Here is a 22765-nt window from a genome sequence, read left to right as displayed (position 1 = left end):
CAAGAAAGTCTTCCTGAGAAAAGTTTTGTTTGTCATGATTTCATAAATTTCAATAATGAGAACTTATCTCTAATTGCTAAATCACAAACTGAATAAGATTTTTATATATCTGAAGCTCGAGGCATTCTACACGCCATGTTCACCCATCTCTGACCGGGTGGCAGTAATTACAAAATGTGCCAGACAATTTTTTAAATTTTGTGTTCATTGCCATCCGGCAAATTCAAAGTATGCAACATGACACATATCAAAAGCAGTAATTCCGCATTCCTTTTTTAAATTCAAATCATTTAGGCAAAATATCTTTTGTAAATTTCTCCTTTGGTTTTGAATTGGTTTACAGTATGGCAGATGCTAGGAAAGTTAAGTTATAGTCTGCTAGATAAAGTCTTCAGTACCTTTCCCTCATCGTCATTGGTAGCCACTGGCTGAAGTTTTGGAATCTCTGGATTCTCTTCATGCACCTTTGATACAAAAGTATGTGGATCCCATTGGATTTGTTCTTTATCGTTAACTTTAGTTTTGTTTTGTTGCCCTTTTTTATTGGCTTGACCCGGGCTCTCTCTGTGTATATAAAAAGTTAAACATTCCAATATCATCTGATATATTTGTATATTAATTTGATTTGAACCACAAGAAATCAAAAATAAAACAGGAAACAATATTTTAGCATATAAATATAGATCAAATGAAAAGGAGTATCCTAGTTGACATAAAAATAAAATTCTTCATATTGAGTTGAAAGGTTAACAAGAAATCAACACAAAAATGAAAATCAGATAATCTGAAGAAAATTACTGCAAACAATGACATCAAGCATTACCTAAAAATATCAAAGTCTTCATTAGTTTCTTCTTTAGTTTGCTTCTTTACAATCTTATCTGTCTTTTTGCTGATAGCTTTATCCACAGGTTTTGTTTTCTACAAAACAATTGAGAAATTAATTTTTTTTAATATATGCATGATAACATTTTTATTCTATATTTAAGTTTTTTTAATTTTACATTTAAGTTACCTTTTTGTCAATCTAAAGACTACTAGGATTTAACTGGTTTAAGGGTTTGTCAGACTTAGTTGTACTAAGTATAAAGTGAACTAAGCAAATGCTTTACATGTATATTGCAAAACTTAGGCTATTTACTCTAAATAATTTGTATTGTAATACCTCATCTGTTTTCTCTTCTCTCTCGACTCTGTCCGCCAACGAGTTATCAAACTTAAGTATTTCCAGTTTTTCCTTCTGTAAATTTTAAAAAAGCGCACATTGGTAAATAAACTCTTCATGACAATTTAATCAAAAGTTCATATTATATCTTGAACAAATATATGCACCGCTCCATAGGTTTCTCAATAAATTGTTGATTTTTTTTTTTATATCAATTCATATATTTTAGGTAAGGCTATTCCAATTTTTTTTCTATGTTTAGCGTCCTCTATGGCTGGTAGCGCCTTGGTTTTTGACACCCCATATAAGAAACAAAAACAAAATCAGTGGTCCTGAAATTAATTTTCTGGTCGAAATCATAAAATTCTGTCAATTTCTCCAATTATTTGTCTACAATATTTTATATTAGGAATATTTTTAGCATTTAATACCTTGATTTTGCTGAAGAATAGGTCTTTCTTCGAGAAAAATAGATTAATGAAATCAAATTCAATGAATGACGTTATTTTTTATGGCTATAAAGTCTTCTTTTTTCTTTTTTTTTTTTCTTTTTTTTTCTTTTTGCTTGTGTGTGGGGTTTATTCTTCAGAAAAAAAAACTTGGAATGGCCAAAAGATTTATTCTATCTTTTCGGTAATATATTGAAAAAGATCTATTAATTCATTACACTTTTACTTATCTGTAACATTACTTATTTCTTCGTTGTAAATACGTTTAAAAATTTTGAAAAAAATTGATAAAAAAGACGAAAAAACTTAACACTCACACTCTCAACCCGCACCCCAATTCCCAACCCCTACCCCCCCCCCCCCCCCCTTTACCCCCAAAAAATTAAAAAATTAGAATGGGAAACAACGGGAAAAAAAACAAAATAAAAATCACAAAATGACAATAAAAAAACAGTGCTTACCAGATTTTTTACAGGCTTGTTTTTAAAGTCTAAGACCGCTGTATCTTCACTACAGAGGAAAAACAAGCAAGATTAAACACCTGTATCAGAAAATACAATGTACATGTATGTACAGACAAACGATTTGGGAGTAACCGTTAATTCTACCTGGTAATAAGCTCCCCGCTGTCGGCCATGTCATCGTTTATCTTCTTCCCGAAAAGAAGTTTCTTTATTTCTTTTTCAATTTCTGCACATCGCTGTAGATTCTTTTAAGGAAAGAGAAAATAATTCACTTGATTATTATAAACTAATGACTTCATTTAATTATGTGGTCTATTATTTAACATTACTATTTTTTATCATTAATACATGTAAGATTCTCTCAATTGGACGGATAATTGAATGTCATGTCCTTCGGTTAATAAAACATTCTATAATACTTTCACAAAATCCTAAATATCTACGGGAAAAAAAGACTTTAAACTAGAATATTACTTTGTATCCCTGGTATCAAACGTTTTAAATATCAGTCAAATTCCTTCTTGATTCGTATTGTAATACCTTAATTTTCCTCTCTTCTTCCTTGACTCCATCAAACGAGGCGTAATCAGATTTAGGGATCTCTAATTTCTCCGTCTGAAATTTCAAAATTAAACAAATGTTTTTATAACATATACTGTAGGCAGTCCAACAAATTGTAGATTTTTTTTAAATATTAAAATATTTTAGATAGATGTACATGTCTTTGATTTTTCAGTAAAATATTAAACGAGTCAACCATCTCTAAATCGTCACACAGTTAACTAATTTGATATCTCTAAGATGTAAATCCCTTCTTTTAAAATAGTATAAAATTGTAATAATATTTTTTAAAAGGGGTAGGGGCTACTAGCACCCCCCCCCCTCAACAAATGGTGCATTATGTTATTATACTTTCAAAATTGTCATTACCACCACATGCACATTACCGCGTCAAATTAGGATACAAGACCATACCATTTATATGTGCACACATTGTATGTATAAGTTATCAAGACAAGGCATCTTCTGTAAGACATGCAGCACCTAATGCATGTACGTGTATTTTTGAAAGTCTTATTTGTACGAAATTTAATTGTAACCATCAATGATTAAACTTGCATTGCTATTTGTAACAAGTACAACGTTCAAATGTACTTCGACAACAGGTTGAACGAATTATTTTCAATAGGACTCGATTCATGTTCTGTGGCATGCACATTTAATAACTCGTAGATAGGTTTGTTTTTGCAGTTTAATGCGTTGTAATGGACAGTATTCTTATTGGTAAAATGTAGCGGTAATGCACACCTGAAATCGAGGCGAAAAGTAGCGGTAATGAATTGTCCATAATTTCTTGCAATGTATAGCTGTAATGTATTCCTTTCAAAATTAAAACTGGAACAATAAGAAATTAACAAAAGCAAAAATTTTCAGTTTCAAAATAATAATTTAAAAATACTAACCCAATCTGTTACAGGCGTGTTTCCTAAGTCTAAGACCTGTGTTTCTTCTCTACAAAGAGAAAGCAAGGATTAGACTAAATACCTTTATCATAAAATTTGGACCAAAAGGAAACAATCTGGCGTACATTGTAATTTTAATTCTACCTGACTACAAAGTCTCCATTGTTCTTTATGTCATTTTTGTTCATCTTCCCAGACATTAATTTCTTTAATTCTCTTTCAATGTCAGCACATCGCCTTTGATCCTTTTCAAAGTAAATAACATTTTTTCAAAATTAAAAACCTCATTTTCCAACATGTATGTTATACTTAATTATTCTTTTTCTTAATCTGAAGTTGTATGAATTGGATGAATAATTAATCATTTTGATAAAAATACCCTTCGGAATATAAAAGTTTAACAAAACATCCGCAATATATCAAACATCTAATTACTAAACAAAAAAATAATACTAGAATTATTCTACGAATCAAACTTTTTAAGTCTCAATTTTAGTATCCGATTACCTCTATTTGTTTTTCGTGCTCTTCTACTGCATCGCACCAATTATAGTTAAATTTTAAAATGTTGAGTTTTGTCTCCTGAAAATAAAATACATATGTTTTAACATTTGATATGTCTTCTCGAATAATGTATAAGTGCATATCAGGCTCATGGCCTGACGTTTCGTAGGACAATAAAGTGGGGGGGGGAGGGGGGACCAGTGATAAAACATTTTGTTTGTTAAATCTCACAGTTATTTAGCTTGAATGTTTCCTAGATAAACTCGAATAATTCAAACCACGAGTTTTTAGGCGTAAATCATATTTGTCTATGATTGTCACCCTTATAAATGTACGCAATGTATTTGATGCTTGGCTTTAAAACACCACAATATTTTAAATGGACAAAAATTTAGTACGTACGTATACATAAGAAATACAGATTTAACAGTTATTATGTTTATGAACAGAACTTACCACATCAGTAACGGCACTCTCTCCAAAATCTAAGATTTCGTTCATATCCATTTTTTGTTTTCTGAAATGCTAGTAAAAATAAGTAAATAAATACATAAGGTTACTCTAAACAGATAGACGATACACAGATTATTGAATTATTCTAATATAGAATCGCTTTTCACATGCCTTTTACCTTCGAGTTTTGTTGTAGTAACAATTATGACGTCAGATCATTATTACGTTTGTTCACGTGACATAGTTATTATGACGTCCTTATAGCAATATGTACTGTCGTTTGATGTTTTTTGTTCATTAAATTCAAAGGGGTGTAGTTTTTATCGCTACATCATTTAGACGTATATTGATAAACGCCTTGCAGCGCTGCTAACTTTCCTGTCATTCACATTCTTTAATGATGATTTATCATTTATTCAATTTTGAAATAAATTATGTTTTTTTAAGTGATGCTATTGCGTATTTGTATCACAAGACACCCAGAGTAACGCATTTAGTTTCTTGAAATCATAAAATTTTATATTCCAATTACAAGTAATACAATATATACATGTATGTAAATCTATATTGTGTATATATCGATCTTTTACATTTTTTTAAAATGTCAAATTGCAAGTGTGGGAGAAAAACACTTAATATGTGGCTCTTAGTTTCACACCACCCTAATGAAATCCACCCGACTAAAACAATGAACAAAATTATCTCAGTAGCTTAGTTTTTAGCGATTCACAGTTCTTCAGAGTAAGAAGTCCAATAATAAAATTGTTCTTTGTGGACCATTTTCTTAACCAAAGTTTGCTGAACCTTTCCATTTGAATTTTCAAAGTAAACGAATTTTAAAAAAAGACACCCCCCCCCCCTCCCAATTTTTGACATTGATTATGAATAGTTGTTCAAACAGACTGGTTGGTTATAACTTGTCGCTTGGTGGTGAATGTAAATAGAAAATATCAAAAAATTATCAAGAACAAGTTAATTATTCTAATAAGCACTGAATATAGATTTAGGTTGGAAAAACTTTATACTTACGTTTCACTTCTCTGTCTTTCTTTGGTAGTAAAAGAAAATTTATTGTTACGTCATAGCTATAGATCTCGTCAAACATTCTGTGACGTATTATGTTCTATCCTTGAAATTTTCACTCATCTTTCTCTTACCCTGCATAATAATATTTATTTTTTCCTTCAGTTTTGTCCTAAGCTATACTATTTGAGTTTTGTATAATATCAACGATGTCTTTATGTAATGTTTCAAATCAAAATTCAGTATAAGATGTAATATGTATAGGCACAAATGTACTTTAAAAAAAAGAAAGAAAAAGGTTGTTTTTAATTGTAACGATTGATTATCTTCATGTACGTCTAAGCTTATAAATCTTCTCAGAAAAGAGGGAAAATGTGTTCTTTAAGAAGGGAGTGTTAATGGGACACTCCACCACCGATCCACCTTTTTAGAAATAACGTGTAATGCTAAATTGAAAATATAATCAAAACATTTAGTAGGATGAAAAATGAGTAGCATTGTTCGGATCGAGGTTTTTTTCGGAAAGGGGGGGGGGGGTAATTCCACATGCACTCCAAAAAAAATCTGACAAGGAAAACACGTAAGAAAAGAACTCGAAAAACGAATAGTGAATTGAAATATAATCTCCATTAAGCTTTAAATTGAAAGTAAATTTATCATGCAGAGACTACATGTCCTTTGGGGGGGGGGGGGGGGTCAACTTGCACGTCTTGAGTACTATATCTGGTCATTTTATATTTCTATAAAATATTTAAAAAATAAAGATGATTTTTATGATACACACAGCTTTCTTGGGACAGAATATTTTACAAATGTTACTCATCATGCCTTAGTTTTTAAAAGATATTTAAAAGTGAAAATGGAAATGCATTATATCAATTTAGTTATTGATAATGTTAAGTTGTCTACCCACTGTAGTGAATTTCCAAACTATTGTTGAAACTCATCGTTAACTGCTTTAACCCCCCCCCCCCTCCCCTCAACACGCACACATCTGCATTAAATTAATTCAGATCCTGATTCTTTAATCTATAACTGTATTTCTGTCCTTTTTTTTTTTTTACAGATATGAGGATAACCGACTTTAACGTATTCGGGTGATGAAAACCTTTATGCCTTTGCTGTATATGAATAATAAAACCAGAAATGGTATTGTTACTAGTAATGTAAATGTATTGTAGCATGTAAATTGATTTTTCAGCTAGTTAGCGTAGGTTGATTTAGCGCTTTTCAGAATATGACATTTAGCAATCTACATAATAATTTTTATACATCAAAAATGACATTTAGCGATGCATATGATGTACTTGGTCTAGCAGAAGCTGTTTCCCACCGAATGTCGCTAAATAGAATACACAGTCAAATGTTATGTTTTCGGTATTTCTCAAATTATATATTTTATGATAAAACCAAGGCTTATTTGTATTTTTAATGACTATTCAACCGTCGATTCTTTTACACAGTTTCTGAAAGTAAAGAGTTTGAATACGCCACTAATCATTATATTTCGTCATACAACCTTGTATAAACTTGGAAAGAAAGAGAATGTACTAAAGGTACATGTACAATATAATCTTTATTTTATGAATAAATTAAGATAAAAATATGTCCAGATATTTTGCAAATCCTATGATATACAAAGTAAAAAATCATCACACTCTAATAACGATACATAGGCACATCACTCGTGAAATGAAGAAGAAAATGGTTATTTTAAAATGTCAAAGTGGATAACAAAATCTGAATCCTTTATTCTTTAGAACAGAATTATGCAAATTTAATTTCATTGATCTGAACCGAACCATCCACGTGTAACTCGTCGTACTTTTCAATTGGGTACAGTCTTGCAGCGAAGGTAATGTTAGGGTTAGGTTGCTGGTTGATAAATATCTGAAAGAAAAAAAAAAGGCATATATCACAATTAGTAGGATTAATCATCATGTTCGTTAACTGCCAGTAGTAGCCCAAGAAAGTACAGCTTTCACTATTTTGATGCCAAATGTGTATCTTACCCTAGTAGAATTATTAGAATTTCTGATTCAGATAAATCATAAAGTTTAAATTCTTAATAATTTTGTTTTTCTGGTATTGATGCCTCCATTTATTGCACTAGTACTTCCCATGATAGTTCATGTGAACAGATGCGAACATAAATATTATGTAGTGTGATTGCAATTAAAATTGTGTATGGTCAAGAATCTTCAACATTTTTTTCCGGAACACAGTTATAAATACATAAGCTACATGTACATGCATATGAATATCGTTTTGTAACATAAAGCATGCGTTAGAAAATGTGAGGTTATATCGATGTATAGTGTCATTAAACGTGATGCTACACTTTTGTCACTACATTCTACATATGTACATATTTGACATTACACGTGATACTACACTCTGTGTATCGTGTCATTATATATGATATATCGATGTATCGTATCACGGAATGAATTCTTTTGCCAGCCCTATCATAAAAACTATTTCTGATTGCGTATAAAGTGTTGCTTGCTTTATCATTATATTAGATGCCATGTAACTGCGTTACCAGGTACTGGTTTGGCTCCACATGTATACAGAGTTCAAAATGTTGGCCGGGTTGAAACATGCTTCCGTTATGCCTCTCTTCTGGTCCCCATCCATGTTGGCTATGGTTCAGTACTACACATCCTTGACTCGGACGAGGATTAAAATGGAGGCCGTATTCATCCCCACATTTAAGGTTCACCGAAAACCTGCAACAATGATTTATTTCTTATTTATGTTGTGGTTTTATAATGTATAATAGTACAACTTAGATCTATTTCTTTTCTTTTCTTTTTCTTTTTTACTTTTAATATATAGATTTTACTCATAATCACACGAATTGACATCGTTTTCAGTTAATATGTTTTTGAAAATTATTAGATTTTATACAATCATTCAACAAAGATACAATGGATAAACATGTAAGTTCTTTAAAATTTGCTTACCTTGGGTAAATTATATATATATATATATATATAGAGAGAGAGAGAGAGAGAGAGAGAGAGAGATATCTATTATCTATCACCAGGGTTTCCATATCTATTACTAGGGTCTGTATTATCTATCACCAGGGTTTCCATATCTATCACTAGATAAATAGAGAGAAGCTAGGAGAGAGAGAGAGAGAGGAGTTAAAAGTTATAAAATTTGAATGATATGAATTACATATACCTGTCATCTGCGGTCACCATGCCTTTGATGATAATTGATCTCCCTGGAACAACCCCGCCAGGAACACGACCCACGAATGGCATTGGCTGCAATGAACATCACACAAATTTTATTTGAAGTATTAAGTGTGTCCTTTCCAGAAAATAGACGAAAATAACGAGTTTTATGTCTTAGTGTTAAGTTACCTTTTTTACATTACATTTATAAGCAAAGATTAAAATGATACTAACCATGATTTTTTTTTTAAATAGACATTGACAATTGTAAGTCATATTTAAAGTAAGAACCCCCCAAGTTGTTAGAACTTGTGTTCGAACTTTTGTATGATATTTATACAATAAATATGTTCAAATCAGACCATGATTAAGATCTTGAGGAGAGATGAGCTACATTTATGCCATGTTGGTGAATTTGGGTCTCTTTTTCTCGAACATATTTCTGTCATTTGTTGTTGCTGACTTTTATTTCCGAACTTCTTCATTAAATTTCAAAATCAAACTTCATTCATAAACATGATGTATGTGTTTTCAAATAAAGAGTTTGATTCATTCCTCAAGTTATACATTGACTTGACATGAAGAATTTGTAAAAGAAAGGCTGTTCAGATACTCAGACCATTTAATTCCCCTGCAAAATCACTATAAAAAAAATATGACAATAGAATAGGTTCAGTCATACGTTTGGACTTTGGACAACAAAGAAAGAGTAAAACGAAAGTAAACGTCCAGATTTATAATTTTGTATGAATGATAATTTGATTGAATTATGTTTTCATAACGCCTACTTGTGATGAACCAGAATAAAACTTTACTTTATACATGTATATCATGTCCAATTACCGGGTTATATATGGGTCCCATGTGTCCCATGTTCCCCATCGGAGGGGGAGCGTAGCCGCCTGGGGGAGGACCAACTGGTCCCGTTCCTGGTGGAGGCCCATATCCACCTGGATGACCTCCATAACCGCCTGGAGGGGGACCACCATATCCACCAGAAGGAGGGCCTCCATATCCACCGGGAGGGGGACCATATCCACCTGGAGGGGGGCCATATCCACCGGGATAACCAGGAGCGCCGCCAGCTGGTGGGGGATAAGCGCCGCCAGAGGGAGGTGGATATCCTCCGTATCCACCCTGAGGCGGAGGGTAATGACCCCCTTTCTCCGGGGGTGCGTGGCTTCCGGTTGGCTGAAAAATATATTCAAATTAAAAAAAGCACTCAAAAGCGTTTTGGTATTTTAAATGAAAACTGTAATGTACAATATGCGGAGAGAATTTATAACTTTTGTAAAGTTTATAACTATAAGTACTCAAGTTTATCATTCACATTTTCTAAGGGGAGCATGCACATGCAGTTTTCAAATGATCACATTGTTTATGCATATCGAATTTTAATCTTGAATCTTCACTGCATTAGGAAAATCATATTTAGAAATTTGTCCATCAGTAATAGCTGAGGATACAAGAGCAAATATAAACCCACTGCAGAACTGATTAAACTGGTACGAAACTTACAAGTACTTACATACATTGGAGTGTGTCGGAGAAGAGGAACTGGACGACGCTTATAAACACTATGTTACGAACAACATAATCCGCACTGAAAATTCCACAACTAGTCAAGCTTGCTATTTAAATGTGTATTTCTAAATACTCATTCTATTATTGAGAAATAACCCTCTGTCTGTGACTTTAAAAATCAATATCTTCTAAGGGTAGTGTGCCCATTTCTGGTTAATTTAAGACATCTAACCTTGCTTAGGGTGATATGGTTCAGAAGAAGATACGTACTTCGTTCAGATATAATGTTTTAACATTATCTGTTCAGAGCTGCGAACCCTTACGATACATACCCGTACGGTATGAGCGTCTAAAATACGCCGTTAGACTTCCATATACTCTTCCGATTCCCGTTTTTCTCAATACAATGCTTGAAATACAGGAATTTTCATAAAATTCTATCATAAGTTTCCTATTTTGATTTTTTAAAAAAGTCATATCCCTGCAGACAGACGGACAGATGGACACCCCAATCACTATATATCCCCTGTTTTTCAAGCGGGGGGGGGGGGGTAAAAAAAACTGTTTGTAATATCATTCATTAACTTCTATAGTATGTGTATACACAGAACAGCTTGAAAAAAATGCATTGTGAGTAGATTTCTATTATCTAATGACGGTGAATTTATTTTCCAGTATATAATTTGTTTTCATAAAAGATGATTTAGTATACACAAACGTTAACATTACTGGAGAGAGAAAGAGAAATTGACAATTACATAAACATGAACACTATGACAGCATGCTATACAAGACTGTCTATTTACGAAAGAAAAACAAAAGAACAAACTTGTTAAATCTGGACAGATTTACAATGATGAACAAACTTTAAAAAAAATTATTGCGTCCACTAAAAGCTTGCATAATAATATCATTAGTGGATTTCATACCGTTTGGGGTTACATGTATTTCTAGGGAGGACAAGAACTGGTTAAAAAACTTGATTACATATACCAATATGTATTGCCATGTGATTGTCCATGACGAAACAGACAGAGCTGTACATGTACGTCCGGCCGGGCCGTTACGCTTTGGGGTACACATTTCTTATCCTCAACTCCTCCTATACCACTCAATATATTTTAATGATACTTTCACAGAATATTTGTTACATACATGTTACATACATACACTCTTATTTAACTTTTTGATCGGACACATATTTTGGGTTTCCAATAGCAAAACATAGACACTGCCATTCTTTGTATGATATTGAGGGGTACCCATCTCTTATCCGCAACTCCTCTTATAACACTTAATAAAATTTAATGATACTTTCACACGTGCTTGGGGACGGACCCCCCCCCCCCCGTGTTCCGTACCCCAAGGGTTCTTTGACCTTTTTTGAAAAAAAATATTTTTCTATGACACATTCACAAAGTATTACATCTGAAAAATCCAAAATGTAACCTAAAACTAGCCTTTTATAAAAATTCACACTCTCAGATACTAAAAGAGAATTTTTAGTATCAGAAAGTGTGAATTTTTATAAAAGGCTTGTTTTAGGTTATATTTTGGATTTTTCAGTTGTAATTGTAAATGTATCATAGAAAAATATTTTAAATATTTTATTTAAAAAAGGTCAAAGAACCCTTCGGGTACGGAACACGGGGGGGGGGGGGTTCCGTCCCGTCCCCAAGCACCTGTGTGTTCTCTTTTAGTATCAGAGGTGAGAATATTTGTAAAACGCTTGTCCCCAAGCACCTGTGGATACTTTCACAGAATCTTTGTTACATAGTGCCATTGTGCACCTCCTATTTCACTTTTTGATCGGACACATATTTCGGGTCTCCCATAGAAAAACATGGACTTCTCCATTATAAGCACATGGGAGGCGGGGGTATCATTTTGTGAGCTCAGTGGTCACAGTACCTCTGGTTAGTTTTTACATCTATTCATTTCTAAACAAGGGTGAAGAACGTCTGCGAAGAAGCTACATGTATGGTGACAATGCAACGGAGGAAGAAGTGGATACCTTATTGCCGTGATTGCAACCGCTGCATTTATTGAACAAAGAAAGCATTTTTATTGTTTAAATATACCACCTGTCGTTACCTTGACTTCTCATCTGACCTTCCCCCTTTTATGTTTGTTTGTTTTTTAATGTAGAATTTAAATAGCATACATAAGAGTCTAATATCGTCAATAAAAAAAATTACATAACATCTGATAGATTTTTTAATTTTATTTTTTATCATTGAATTGTCTTAACAAAACAATCATCAATAACAAATAAATCATAACCAAACATTGAAAAGTAAAACTAATGCGGCCTTACACAATAACAAATGCATAGTAGTAACCCAAACTGCATAAGTTTCATATAATCCATACATCCTCAATTTAAAGTATGTCTGTGTAAAAACATTGTAATTTCAATACATTGTATATATAGTTTTACAATATTTGCAAGAGTAAAATCATAAACATAATATAGAAATGATTATGTACAAATAAACTTATGTACAATTAGCCCAATATCCTTATGTACATGGGAAAATTTTTATGTACAATTTGTCACTTTTTTTTAAAGTCTAATTATTGATAACTGCAGGTACATATCTAAACATATGTACATCTTTGTCCATTCTTCCAATAGGTGTGAAGTTCCGAATTCCCAATAATTAGATTTCCGAGAGTACACGAATAAACATTATTTGGATGATGAACTACTCGCTTCTTGATCTTTGGCACATTCAATTTAGCACTGTATCTATTGAAATACTTATTCAAATGCGATGTGCCTGACTCTGGTTGCTTAACAGGTGTAGGTATGGGACTCCTAGTCAGCATGTCGGCACGTTTTTGAATTCCCTCAAGTCTTTCTTTCAAAGCTTTATCTTTTTGGCGCATCTTTTCCGTCTTACGGTTAAGCACTTCCAAACGACGTTGCCAATGCTGTACTTGGTAAGTACTATTTCTTGGAATCCATAGATGCGGGAGTGACATCACGCGATGCAAATTGTTCGAGTCAAATTCGGATTTTCCCGGAAGCTGAGGAGCAGACATGGCACGTTGTAGAACTTTTGCCGAGGCACCATTCCATAACATATCCTCATCCTCTATCCTGATGTTATCCGTTTCTTTCGGTGTACTGTGACTTATTTTTCCTTTCTCAGCAAACTTGATCCTCGGTTGAATTTCAGTTTCTTTAGGTGTGCTGTGGCAAAACTCACCTTCTTTTAGGATAGCCTGACACCTTGTCATTAGTTTATTTCCAAATTCCTTCGGAGTACTATGTAAGACTCGAGCTGTTTTCAGAACAACATGTTGATAGGGCTTTTTGATTTCCTTCGACTCTCTAAATGTTTCTACTTTTTTACTTCTTTCACTCCGAATATTCGTTAAATCGTTGTTAAATTTAGGTGTACTGTGAATGAATTCCTCACTTTTGCGTTGTATAAAATTGTGTGTGCATTTCACATTCTTCGCGCAGATATTTTCCTTTGACTTACTTTGGGTAAATAGTACATTTTGCACAATACTGCCATGTTTTCCATGGAATCGGCTTGCAGCTTCTTTCGGTGTACTATGTCGAAAATTGTTCACATCTTGAAAAACTAAACATTCTTGGCCACAAGACCTTTTAAGCATCAACTCCGCATCGCCAGATATAAAGCACTCGTTTACATTCAAATTTAAATCCATTACCACCAATATACGAGTTAAAAGTACATTAATATTCTCCAAAGTATGCGCTTGTCCACGCGCCCCCAGCACATTAAAGTGTTAAATTTATATAATTAGTTGCTGTATTTATACCATTTCACACCTTGTCAATCACTTTAACTGACAGTATTGGAACTATATATGCATTGTGACACTGAACAGTTGTTACTACACAGTGTGAACTCCTAGGCGTCAAAATCAGAGCATGTTCTTTGTATTCTAATTAAGCAATAATTAAACTTGCTTAATAATGACAATTCAATGAGGACAGAAATCAAGTAATGTCAATGCCACAGTGTCTAACAAATTAATAAATCATATTTATTTATTTATCCATCTTTAAATTTATTTCGCATAAATGAAAAATAAATTTTCTGCACAATAATTTATTAATAATTGTCTGCACATAATCCATCAATTGATATTCATCCATACAAACATGTACTACTTCCTTTGAAAGAAACGTGCATGTATCAACATATAAATTGATAGTATATTTCATTTTTTTGCATTCATTTAAGTATTCAAATGACCTAGTGATAATACTTAAAAACATGTAATAAATCTTACATAAAATACAATGTTAAATAAATTAAATCTCATTCAAAATATTTATAAATTATTGAAATTAAATACTAGTGAATTAAATTCTTATTTTAATAGAGCAATAGTTCCTGAATTATAAATCACATTAAAATCAATAACAAAAACACGATTACAATGAAACATTAAAATAAAGATTTGCTAAGCTACAGATCATAAAAAAATTGTATTATATTGTTGATAATCAATTTTTCATTCATGAATAACTAATTCCAGGAAATTTTTAGTCTTCGGTATTTTGCAAAGAAAATCAAATTTCACCCACTTTCTCATACACATATAAACATTTTTAATCTGAGTTGAGTCTGGAATTGATACGTATCATTTAATGATATCCTCTTTCACTTCATGTAGATCATCTTGGGTCACACCTTTCGCAGCCAATTCTTCTAACACACGATCCAGGAAGGTGGGGTCTGGGTATCCAAAACTGTAAAGACATTTCAAATATTTCTCAGACTTCTAGCAAAGATTTTCAACTTTATGATGTCAGGTCTTGCATGCACTTTGCAATGGGCTTGGCTTTTTATGAGGTCGTAAATTCCATGAAAAGGTTAAACTTTTTAAAATCTTTGGTCATAATTGTTGAAAATAAAATTAAATGTGTGAATATGATTATCACATTATTCAAATAATGCACACCTTTTTGCACTCCTGCAAAATTTGAAGCCCCCAGTCAGCTATAAATATAACTGTATACAAAGGTAATTCACATGACTTTAACACATGCAATTAAAACGTAATTACATGTATGGTACAGCCCTTATTCCAAAGTTACCCCATGCAGCAGTCCCGTTTTTCTGCGATTTTTTCCAGCACCCTCTCTGCTTTTCCGTGACTACTTCACACTATTTTTTAACGATTGGTTTTAACTATGTGATATGTTACTTTCTTTTTTGCTACCTCCTTTCCGCGATTTTTGAATGAACATAGGTAGAGCTTGGCATCAAACGGTTGCCGATATGTACCTGTATTTTCTCAAAAAGTTCTACTTAGGGCCATCTTTACAAAATTGTTTGGTTGCCCTCTCCCGACCGACTGACTAAAAACGGTCCCACTCAAAACTTTTTTTTAACATTCAGATAACAATTATTTTTTTATTGATCACCCACAGTGGCTCCACCCTACCCCAGGGGGTCATGATTTGGACAAAATTAGATCTACACTACCTGAGAATGCTTCCATATAAATATGACTTATCAAGACCTTGCTGTTCTTGTGAAGATGAATTTTAAAGATTTTTTTCTATGTATTTATATGTTAAACTTTGATCACCCATAGTGGCCCCGTCCTACCCATGGGGTCATGATTTGGACAAAATTGAATCTACATTACCTGAGGATGCTTCCATATAAATACATATATGACTAATCAAGACCTTGCTGTTCTTGTGAAGACAAATTTTAAAGATTTTTTCGATGTAATCCTATATTAAACTTTGGTTGCCCATAGTAGCCCTACCCTGGGGTCATGATTTGAACTAAATTGAATCTACACTCCATGAGGATGCTTCGTTATAAATATAACTAATCAAGACTTTGCTGTTCTTTAGAGGAAGAATTTTAAAGATTTTTCCTAGTATTCCTTTGTAAAATTTTGATCACCCAAAGTGGTCCCACTCTACCCCAGGAGGTCATGATTCCAACAAACTTGAATCTATACTACCCCAAAAAGCTTTCACAAAAGTTTTATCTTTTCTGGCCCAGTGGTTCTTGAGAAAAAGATTTTTAATTACCCCATCCAATTTCACTATTTCTTAATTTTCTCCCCTTGGAAGAGGGTGTGGCTCTTTTTTTGAACAAACTTGAATCCCCTTTACCCAAGGATACTATGTGCCCAGTTTGGTTGAAATTGAACCACTGGTCTTGAGAAGAAGATGAAAATGTGAAAAGTTTAAACAACAACGACGACAGACAACGGGCAAATTTTGATCAGAAAAGCTCACTTGAGCCTTTCGGCTCAGGTGAGCTAAAAAAGGCTCAAAACCATGCTTAAAATCCTACTTCCACCTTTGTGGTAAGCAGGAACAACAGATTTTACCTGACAAACAGAAGAAGTACATGTTAAAAACCAGAAGTCTCTGATGAGACTGTAGCTCTACTGGTTGTATTTATAAAGGAAGATAAAAGTAGCACTTTGACTTGAAACTTTGCAACAGCAATAAACAGAATAATGATCCTTGGTTTAGTCTCTTTTGTGGCAAGATTTATTATTATATCAGACTAAAACTGTAGGAGGAGTAGCCTTTTAAAACAATTTTACAGAAATTTTGATTTTAGTAACCATGGCAACATCATTCAACAAAAATCAAAAAACAATAACACCAATTATGTATCTCTGTAGTCTACTTGTATGCCACATTATACTGAAATCAGACAAAAAATGTAGGAGGAGTAGCGTTTTGAAAGTATTTCAAGAAATTTCTACTTTTAGTAACCATGGCAACACCGTTCATTGAAATCCAAAACTGGTACAGAGAATTATGTATCTTAGTGTAGTCTAATTGTGTGCTAAGTTATACTAAAATTAGACCAAAACTGTAGGAGGAGTAGCATTTTGAAGGTATTTTAAGGAAATTTCTATTTTTAGTAACCATGGCAACACTGTTCATCAAAATCCGAAACTGGTATAGAGAATAATGTATCTTAGTGTAGTTTACTTGTGAGCTAAGTAATACTAAAATCAGACCAAAACTGTAGGGGTATTATTTTGAAGTTATTTCAAGGAAATTTCTATTTTTAGTAACCATGGCAACAATGTTCATCAAAATCAGAAAATCAATATAAAGAATTATGTATCTTAGTGTAGTCTACTTGCTTGCCAAGTTATACTGAAATCAGACCAAAACTGTAAGAGGAGTAGCATTTTGAAAGTATTTCACAGAAATTTCTATTTTTAGTAACCATGGCAACACCGTTTATTGAAATCAAAAACTGATACACAGAATTATGTATCTTATTATAGTCTACTTGTGTGCCAAGTAATATTGAAATCAGATAAAAACTGTAGGAGGAGTAGCATTTTGAAAGTATTTCACAGAAATTTCTATTTTTAGTAACCATGGCAACATCGTTCATCGAAATCAAAAACCGATACACAGAATTACGCATCTTAGTATAGTCTACTTGTGTGCCAAGTTATATTGAAATCAGATAAAAACTGTAGGAGGAGTAGCATTTTGAAAGTATTTCACAGAAATTTCTATTTTTAGTAACCATGGCAACACCGTTCATCGAAATCAAAAAGCGATACACAGAATTATGTATCTTAGTGTAGTCTACTTGTGTGCCAAGTTATACTGAAATCAGACCAAAACTGTAGGAGGAGTAGCATTTTGAAAGTATTTCACAGAAATTTCTATTTTTAGTAACCATGGCAACATCGTTCATCGAAATCAAAAACCGATACACAGAATTACGCATCTTAGTATAGTCTACTTGTGTGCCAAGTTATATTGAAATCAGATAAAAACTGTAGGAGGAGTAGCATTTTGAAAGTATTTCACAGAAATTTCTATTTTTAGTAACCATGGCAACACCGTTCATCGAAATCAAAAACCGATACACAGAATTATGTATCTTAGTGTAGTCTACTTGTGTGCCAAGTTATACTGAAATCAGACCAAAACTGTAGGAGGAGTAGCATTTTGAAAAATTGTTTACAGACGGACAGACAGACAGACGGACGGACGACGGACACCTTACTATCGCATAAGCTCTTCTGGTCTCTGACCAGTAGAGCTAACTAGTGGGTATTGTTTTTTTTTACAAAAAAACACATGTCTCCCCTTCTTTACCAACATTAACGAGTGCAAATATATGATCAGGGTCAAAAATAATAATGCAGTGCATCTCAACTCAAATTCTGTGTACAAAATTTCAAGTCTTCATGTCAAACACATCTCAAGTAATGGTCTGGTTGTGTTTTTCTTAATTTGACCTTGAAGAAAGTGGTCAAGGTCAAATATTTTGATGCAGTACATTTAGTCTCAATGTTGTCTTTCCTTGTTCCAAGTTTGAAATCCTAATGTCAAAAAGTTCTCAAGTTATGACCTAGACTATATTTTCATGTAAACGATTGACCTTGACTTTATTAATAGGTCAAGGTGAAAAAATGTTGCCATTCACCCTTCCTCTATACCACCTCTCCATGTTCCAAGTTTGAAGTCTTAATGTCAGGGTTCTCAAGTTATGGTATAGTCATGTTTTCTCTATTTGACCTTGAAGAAAGGGGTCAAGGTCAAAATTTTGAAACGTTGCATCTTGTAACAATGTCTTCTTTCTATGTTACAAGTTTGAAGTCCTAATATCAAAGGGTACTCAAGCTAAGGCCTGGACTCTATTTTGATGTAAAAGATTGACCTTGACATTATAATAATTGGATCAAGGTCAAAAATTTTGGTGGCATGCATCCTTCCTTCATACCACTTCTGCATGTTCCATGTCTGAAGTCTTTATAACAAAGGAGTCTTAAGTAATGGTCTAATCAAGTTTTTTCCCTATTTGACCTTGAGGAAGAAAAGAGGTCAAGGTCAAAAATTTTGGTGTGTTGCATCTTGTATCAATGTCATCTTTCTATGTTACAAGTTTGAAGTCTTAATATCAAAGGGTACTCAAGCTATGGCTTGGACTCTATTTTGATGTAAAAGATTGACCTTGACCTTATAATAATTGAATCAAGGTCAAAAATTTTGGTGGCATGCATCCTTCCTTTATACCACCTCTGCATGTTCCAAGTTTGAAGGCTTAATGTCAAAAGGTTCTCAAGTTATGGTCAGATCGTGTTTTTTCCCTATTTGACCTTGAAGGCAGAAAGGGGTCAAGGTCAAAATTCTAATGCAGTGCATTTTGTCTCAAGGTCTTCTTCCTATGTTACAAGTTTGAAGTCCTAATATCAAAGGGATCTCAGTTATGGGCTAAACTCTATTTTGATGTAAAAGATTGACCTTGACCTTATAAATAGGTCAAGGTCAAAAATGTTGGTGGCGTGCACTCCTTCTCAATGTCATCTATCTATGTTCCAAGTTTGAAGTCTTAATGTCAAAGGGTATTAAAGTTACAGCCTGGGCAAAATTTGGATGAAGAAGAAGAAGAAGAAGAAGAAGAAAATTGACAAAAACAATATGTCTCCCCTGGAAGGGGAGACATAATTCAGTCTAGGAAAAGCAAAAATCAATTATGAAAAAGAAGTATGACTTGTTGCAGAAAAGCAGGTTGATTTTCATGGAAAAACTGTGTCCAATCGCTGAAAAGTAGAACAGCACCCTATGCATGTGGAATGTTAATTACTTTTTGTTTATGAATCTACAACTATTTTACCTATTCCTAGAACATGTAGAAAGGAGAATATATCCATACCTGTTTTAAATCTATAGATAAACATGACAAACTGGCAAAATTTGGATAGAAATGTAGCTTATGTACATGTACATCATATTCAACATTCAAATAAACTGATAAATTAATGGAATCATGCCTTTAACTCATAATTCAATTTGATAAGTTTTCTTTTTTTCTAATGAGTTAAAAAAATGCACTTTTTTCACATTTTACCACATAAATTATTTCCTCTTGAGTAGGAAACAAAAACAAGAGGCCCAGGGGCCACCTCTCTCACCTGAGCACTTTGGTTAGGAAAAAGCAGAAAATTAATCAGTTCAGTATTGAAAAGTATAAATATGACCAATCACAGCTTTGTTGTTCTTGAGAAGAAGATTTTTAAAGATTTTTCGTATGTATTCCTATGTAAAACTTTGATCACCCATTATGGCCCCATCCTACCCCCCCCCCCCCCCCCCCGGGGGTCATGATTTGAACAAACTTGAATCTACACTACCTCAGGATGCTTCCATATAAATATGACCAATCATGGCGTTGCTGTTCTTAAGAAGAAGATTTTTTAAGATATTTCCTATGTATTCCTATGAAAAACTTTGATCACCATTGTGGCCCCACCCTACCCCTGGGGTCATGATTTGAACAAACTAAAATCTACACTACCTCAGGATGCTTCCATATAAATATGACCAATAACAGCTTTGCTGTTCTTGAGAAGATTTTAGAAGATTTTACCTATGTATTACTATGTAAAACTTTGATCCCCCATTGTGGCCCAACCTACACCTGGGGGTCATGATTTGAACAAACTTGAATCTACACTACCTGACAATGATTCCACATAAATTTCATATTTACAAGCACAGTGGTTCTTGAGAAGAAGATTTTTAAATGTTGCCATTAATTTTACATGAAATCTTAATTATCTCCCCTTGGGAGAAGGCGTGGCCCTTCATTTGAACAAACTTGAATCCCCTTTACCCAAGGATACTTTGTGGCAAGTGTGGTTGAAATTAGCCCCATGGTTCTTGAGAAGAAGATGAAAATGTGAAACGTTTACGACAACGCCAAAGACAACGATGACTGACAAGGGACAAATTTCATTCAGAAAAGCTCACTTGAGCCTTCGGCTCAGGTGAGCTAATTTACAATAATATTATGAAATAAAACTTTCTTCTACATGTTCTAGTATCTTTGTCTCAAATATTTGAAACTTAAAAGTGAAACTTCAAATCCATTGAAGATAATATAAAACATTGAAAAACTCAAACTTCAAAATATTCTCCTTCCTTTTCCTGAAACACAGATGCAGATCAGATATGAACCACTTACTTTTCTGGGCCTCCAGATATAGAAGTTTTATGATGAATGTCATTCCAAGTTACACAGTTATCTACCCCTGTAGTTCGTGATCGTCCAACTGTGAAAACTAATTTCCTGTTAAATGCCACTCTAAGGAGTCGTGCCACAATGCGACCTTTTTCGTTGTCTGGGAGATAGCCAGTACGACTTGTTCCATAAAACCTCTGTCCTGGGTTTGGATGTTCTGGCTGTAAAATTATGTAGCAATTATTCTGGCTTATCATTAATCTTTAAAATGTAGTAACTGTAATACTGATCAAATGTCCTAATGGGACCAGAATGCATGTAGATAATTGTGTATTATTCTTCATGGAAATAAACATATGCATTTATGTACAGGTAATCATAAAATCTCAACAATTTTTTAGAAAAATAATAGAGTATACTAGATTGAAGCAGATTCTTCAAGAAATCCTTTAATCAACTTTATCTCAAAACAATAATATGACAAAATGAAATGACATACATGTACATGTAATCTTAAAAAAACAAACACTTTTTTACCCCCTGCTGTCCATCAGAAAATGAATAGTACACTCGGATTAATCCTTTCTCCATAAAACCAGGAAGCTGGTGTCGCCTGTCTCTATTTATCTCCATGTATCCATCTGGCTGATTCCCCATGATTACTCCATAAGCTGTAAAACATATGGGGCACTGTGGCTTGTACTTAAAATGACTGTCAATGCAGTCCTTACAAAATTCATGTGAACATTTTTCCAATGTCTTTTTATTTTGCATGACATCCATGCATATAACACAATCACTATTTTCATCCACTTCCATTGGCTCTTCTTCAGTTCGTTGTGATTGGGTTGGCCCTTCTTGCTGCTGTTGCTGACTACTATGGCCCTCTAGCATGCTACTGGGAATCTATATTCAAATCCAGAAAAAATATATACATTACAAGTACTTATTTACTGCTTTATATTGATCTGTTGATTGTAGGCATTTCTAGCTTGAAAGCATTATTTTATTATTTTAATCCGATATATTATGATAAATCACCCATAACACATCGTTTTTTTTTTTTATCAAACCTTTAAAACGGAAGTCGAGAAGAAGCTGGAATAAATTCTACTTTCGTTTCTGTTAAACTGTTAAACAGTGTTAAATAAGCATGATAAGAACTTGCCGATGTCTTTTTACAGATATGAAAGAATACTGCTTCTTTATGAAATCTGTGAGTAATTCCATTAAAAAAATGCACATCTAGACTTTTCACATTTAGACAACAAAAAAATAGTTATTTCTTTTTGTTGTGAAATATGATAACATCGTTACACGTACACCTGGAGACAAGTTACCTTTGACATTGACAGATAACCGTGTAAAAATTGCCTATTCTCCCTCTATTTCCCTGATTTCTTAATGAAAATATGTATCGAAGAACATTTTGCCAAACTTTTAAATATAACAGACAACATCTTGAATCGCTTTGACTTTTGTTTTTGTTCAGCAAAATAGAAAACACCGGAAGTTTTTCAGTACTACTTAAAAGAAAGATCACACAAAGGGAT

General features: G+C 33.3%; 4 protein-coding genes across 4 annotated transcripts in view; 1 reads left to right on the top strand and 3 right to left on the bottom strand.

Moving 5' to 3' along the window:
• LOC133202292 (SH3 domain-binding protein 2-like) overlaps positions 1–22765 on the top strand; it is a 43915-nt gene that overhangs the window by 7246 nt on the left and 13904 nt on the right. The window lies entirely within an intron of this gene.
• On the bottom strand, positions 7079–10369 carry LOC133202351 (protein tfg-1-like). Its single transcript, XM_061338157.1, has 5 exons — positions 10241–10369; positions 9556–9903; positions 8717–8802; positions 8067–8253; positions 7079–7411 (listed from the first exon to the last, which is right to left on the bottom strand). The coding sequence occupies exons 1-5, from the start codon at positions 10244–10246 to the stop codon at positions 7289–7291; spliced, it is 750 nt and encodes a 249-aa protein (XP_061194141.1). The 5' UTR covers positions 10247–10369; the 3' UTR covers positions 7079–7288.
• LOC133202350 (uncharacterized) lies at positions 12765–14039 on the bottom strand. Its single transcript, XM_061338156.1, has one exon. The coding sequence runs from the start codon at positions 13921–13923 to the stop codon at positions 12838–12840; it is 1086 nt and encodes a 361-aa protein (XP_061194140.1). The 5' UTR covers positions 13924–14039; the 3' UTR covers positions 12765–12837.
• Positions 14744–22655, bottom strand: LOC133202295 (probable E3 ubiquitin-protein ligase DTX3). Its single transcript, XM_061338085.1, has 4 exons — positions 22553–22655; positions 21750–22118; positions 21216–21433; positions 14744–14977 (listed from the first exon to the last, which is right to left on the bottom strand). Exons 1-4 carry the CDS (start codon positions 22559–22561, stop codon positions 14869–14871), a joined length of 705 nt encoding a protein of 234 aa, XP_061194069.1. The 5' UTR covers positions 22562–22655; the 3' UTR covers positions 14744–14868.

Source organism: Saccostrea echinata, unplaced genomic scaffold, assembly GCF_033153115.1.
Source record: "Saccostrea echinata isolate AGI-Se365-2 ecotype Australia unplaced genomic scaffold, CSIRO_AGI_Sech_v1 ptg000047l, whole genome shotgun sequence".
Lineage (NCBI taxonomy): Eukaryota > Metazoa > Mollusca > Bivalvia > Ostreida > Ostreidae > Saccostrea > Saccostrea echinata.
Note: the sequence above shows the minus strand (reverse complement) of the source record. Positions and strands in the feature narration are given on the sequence as shown.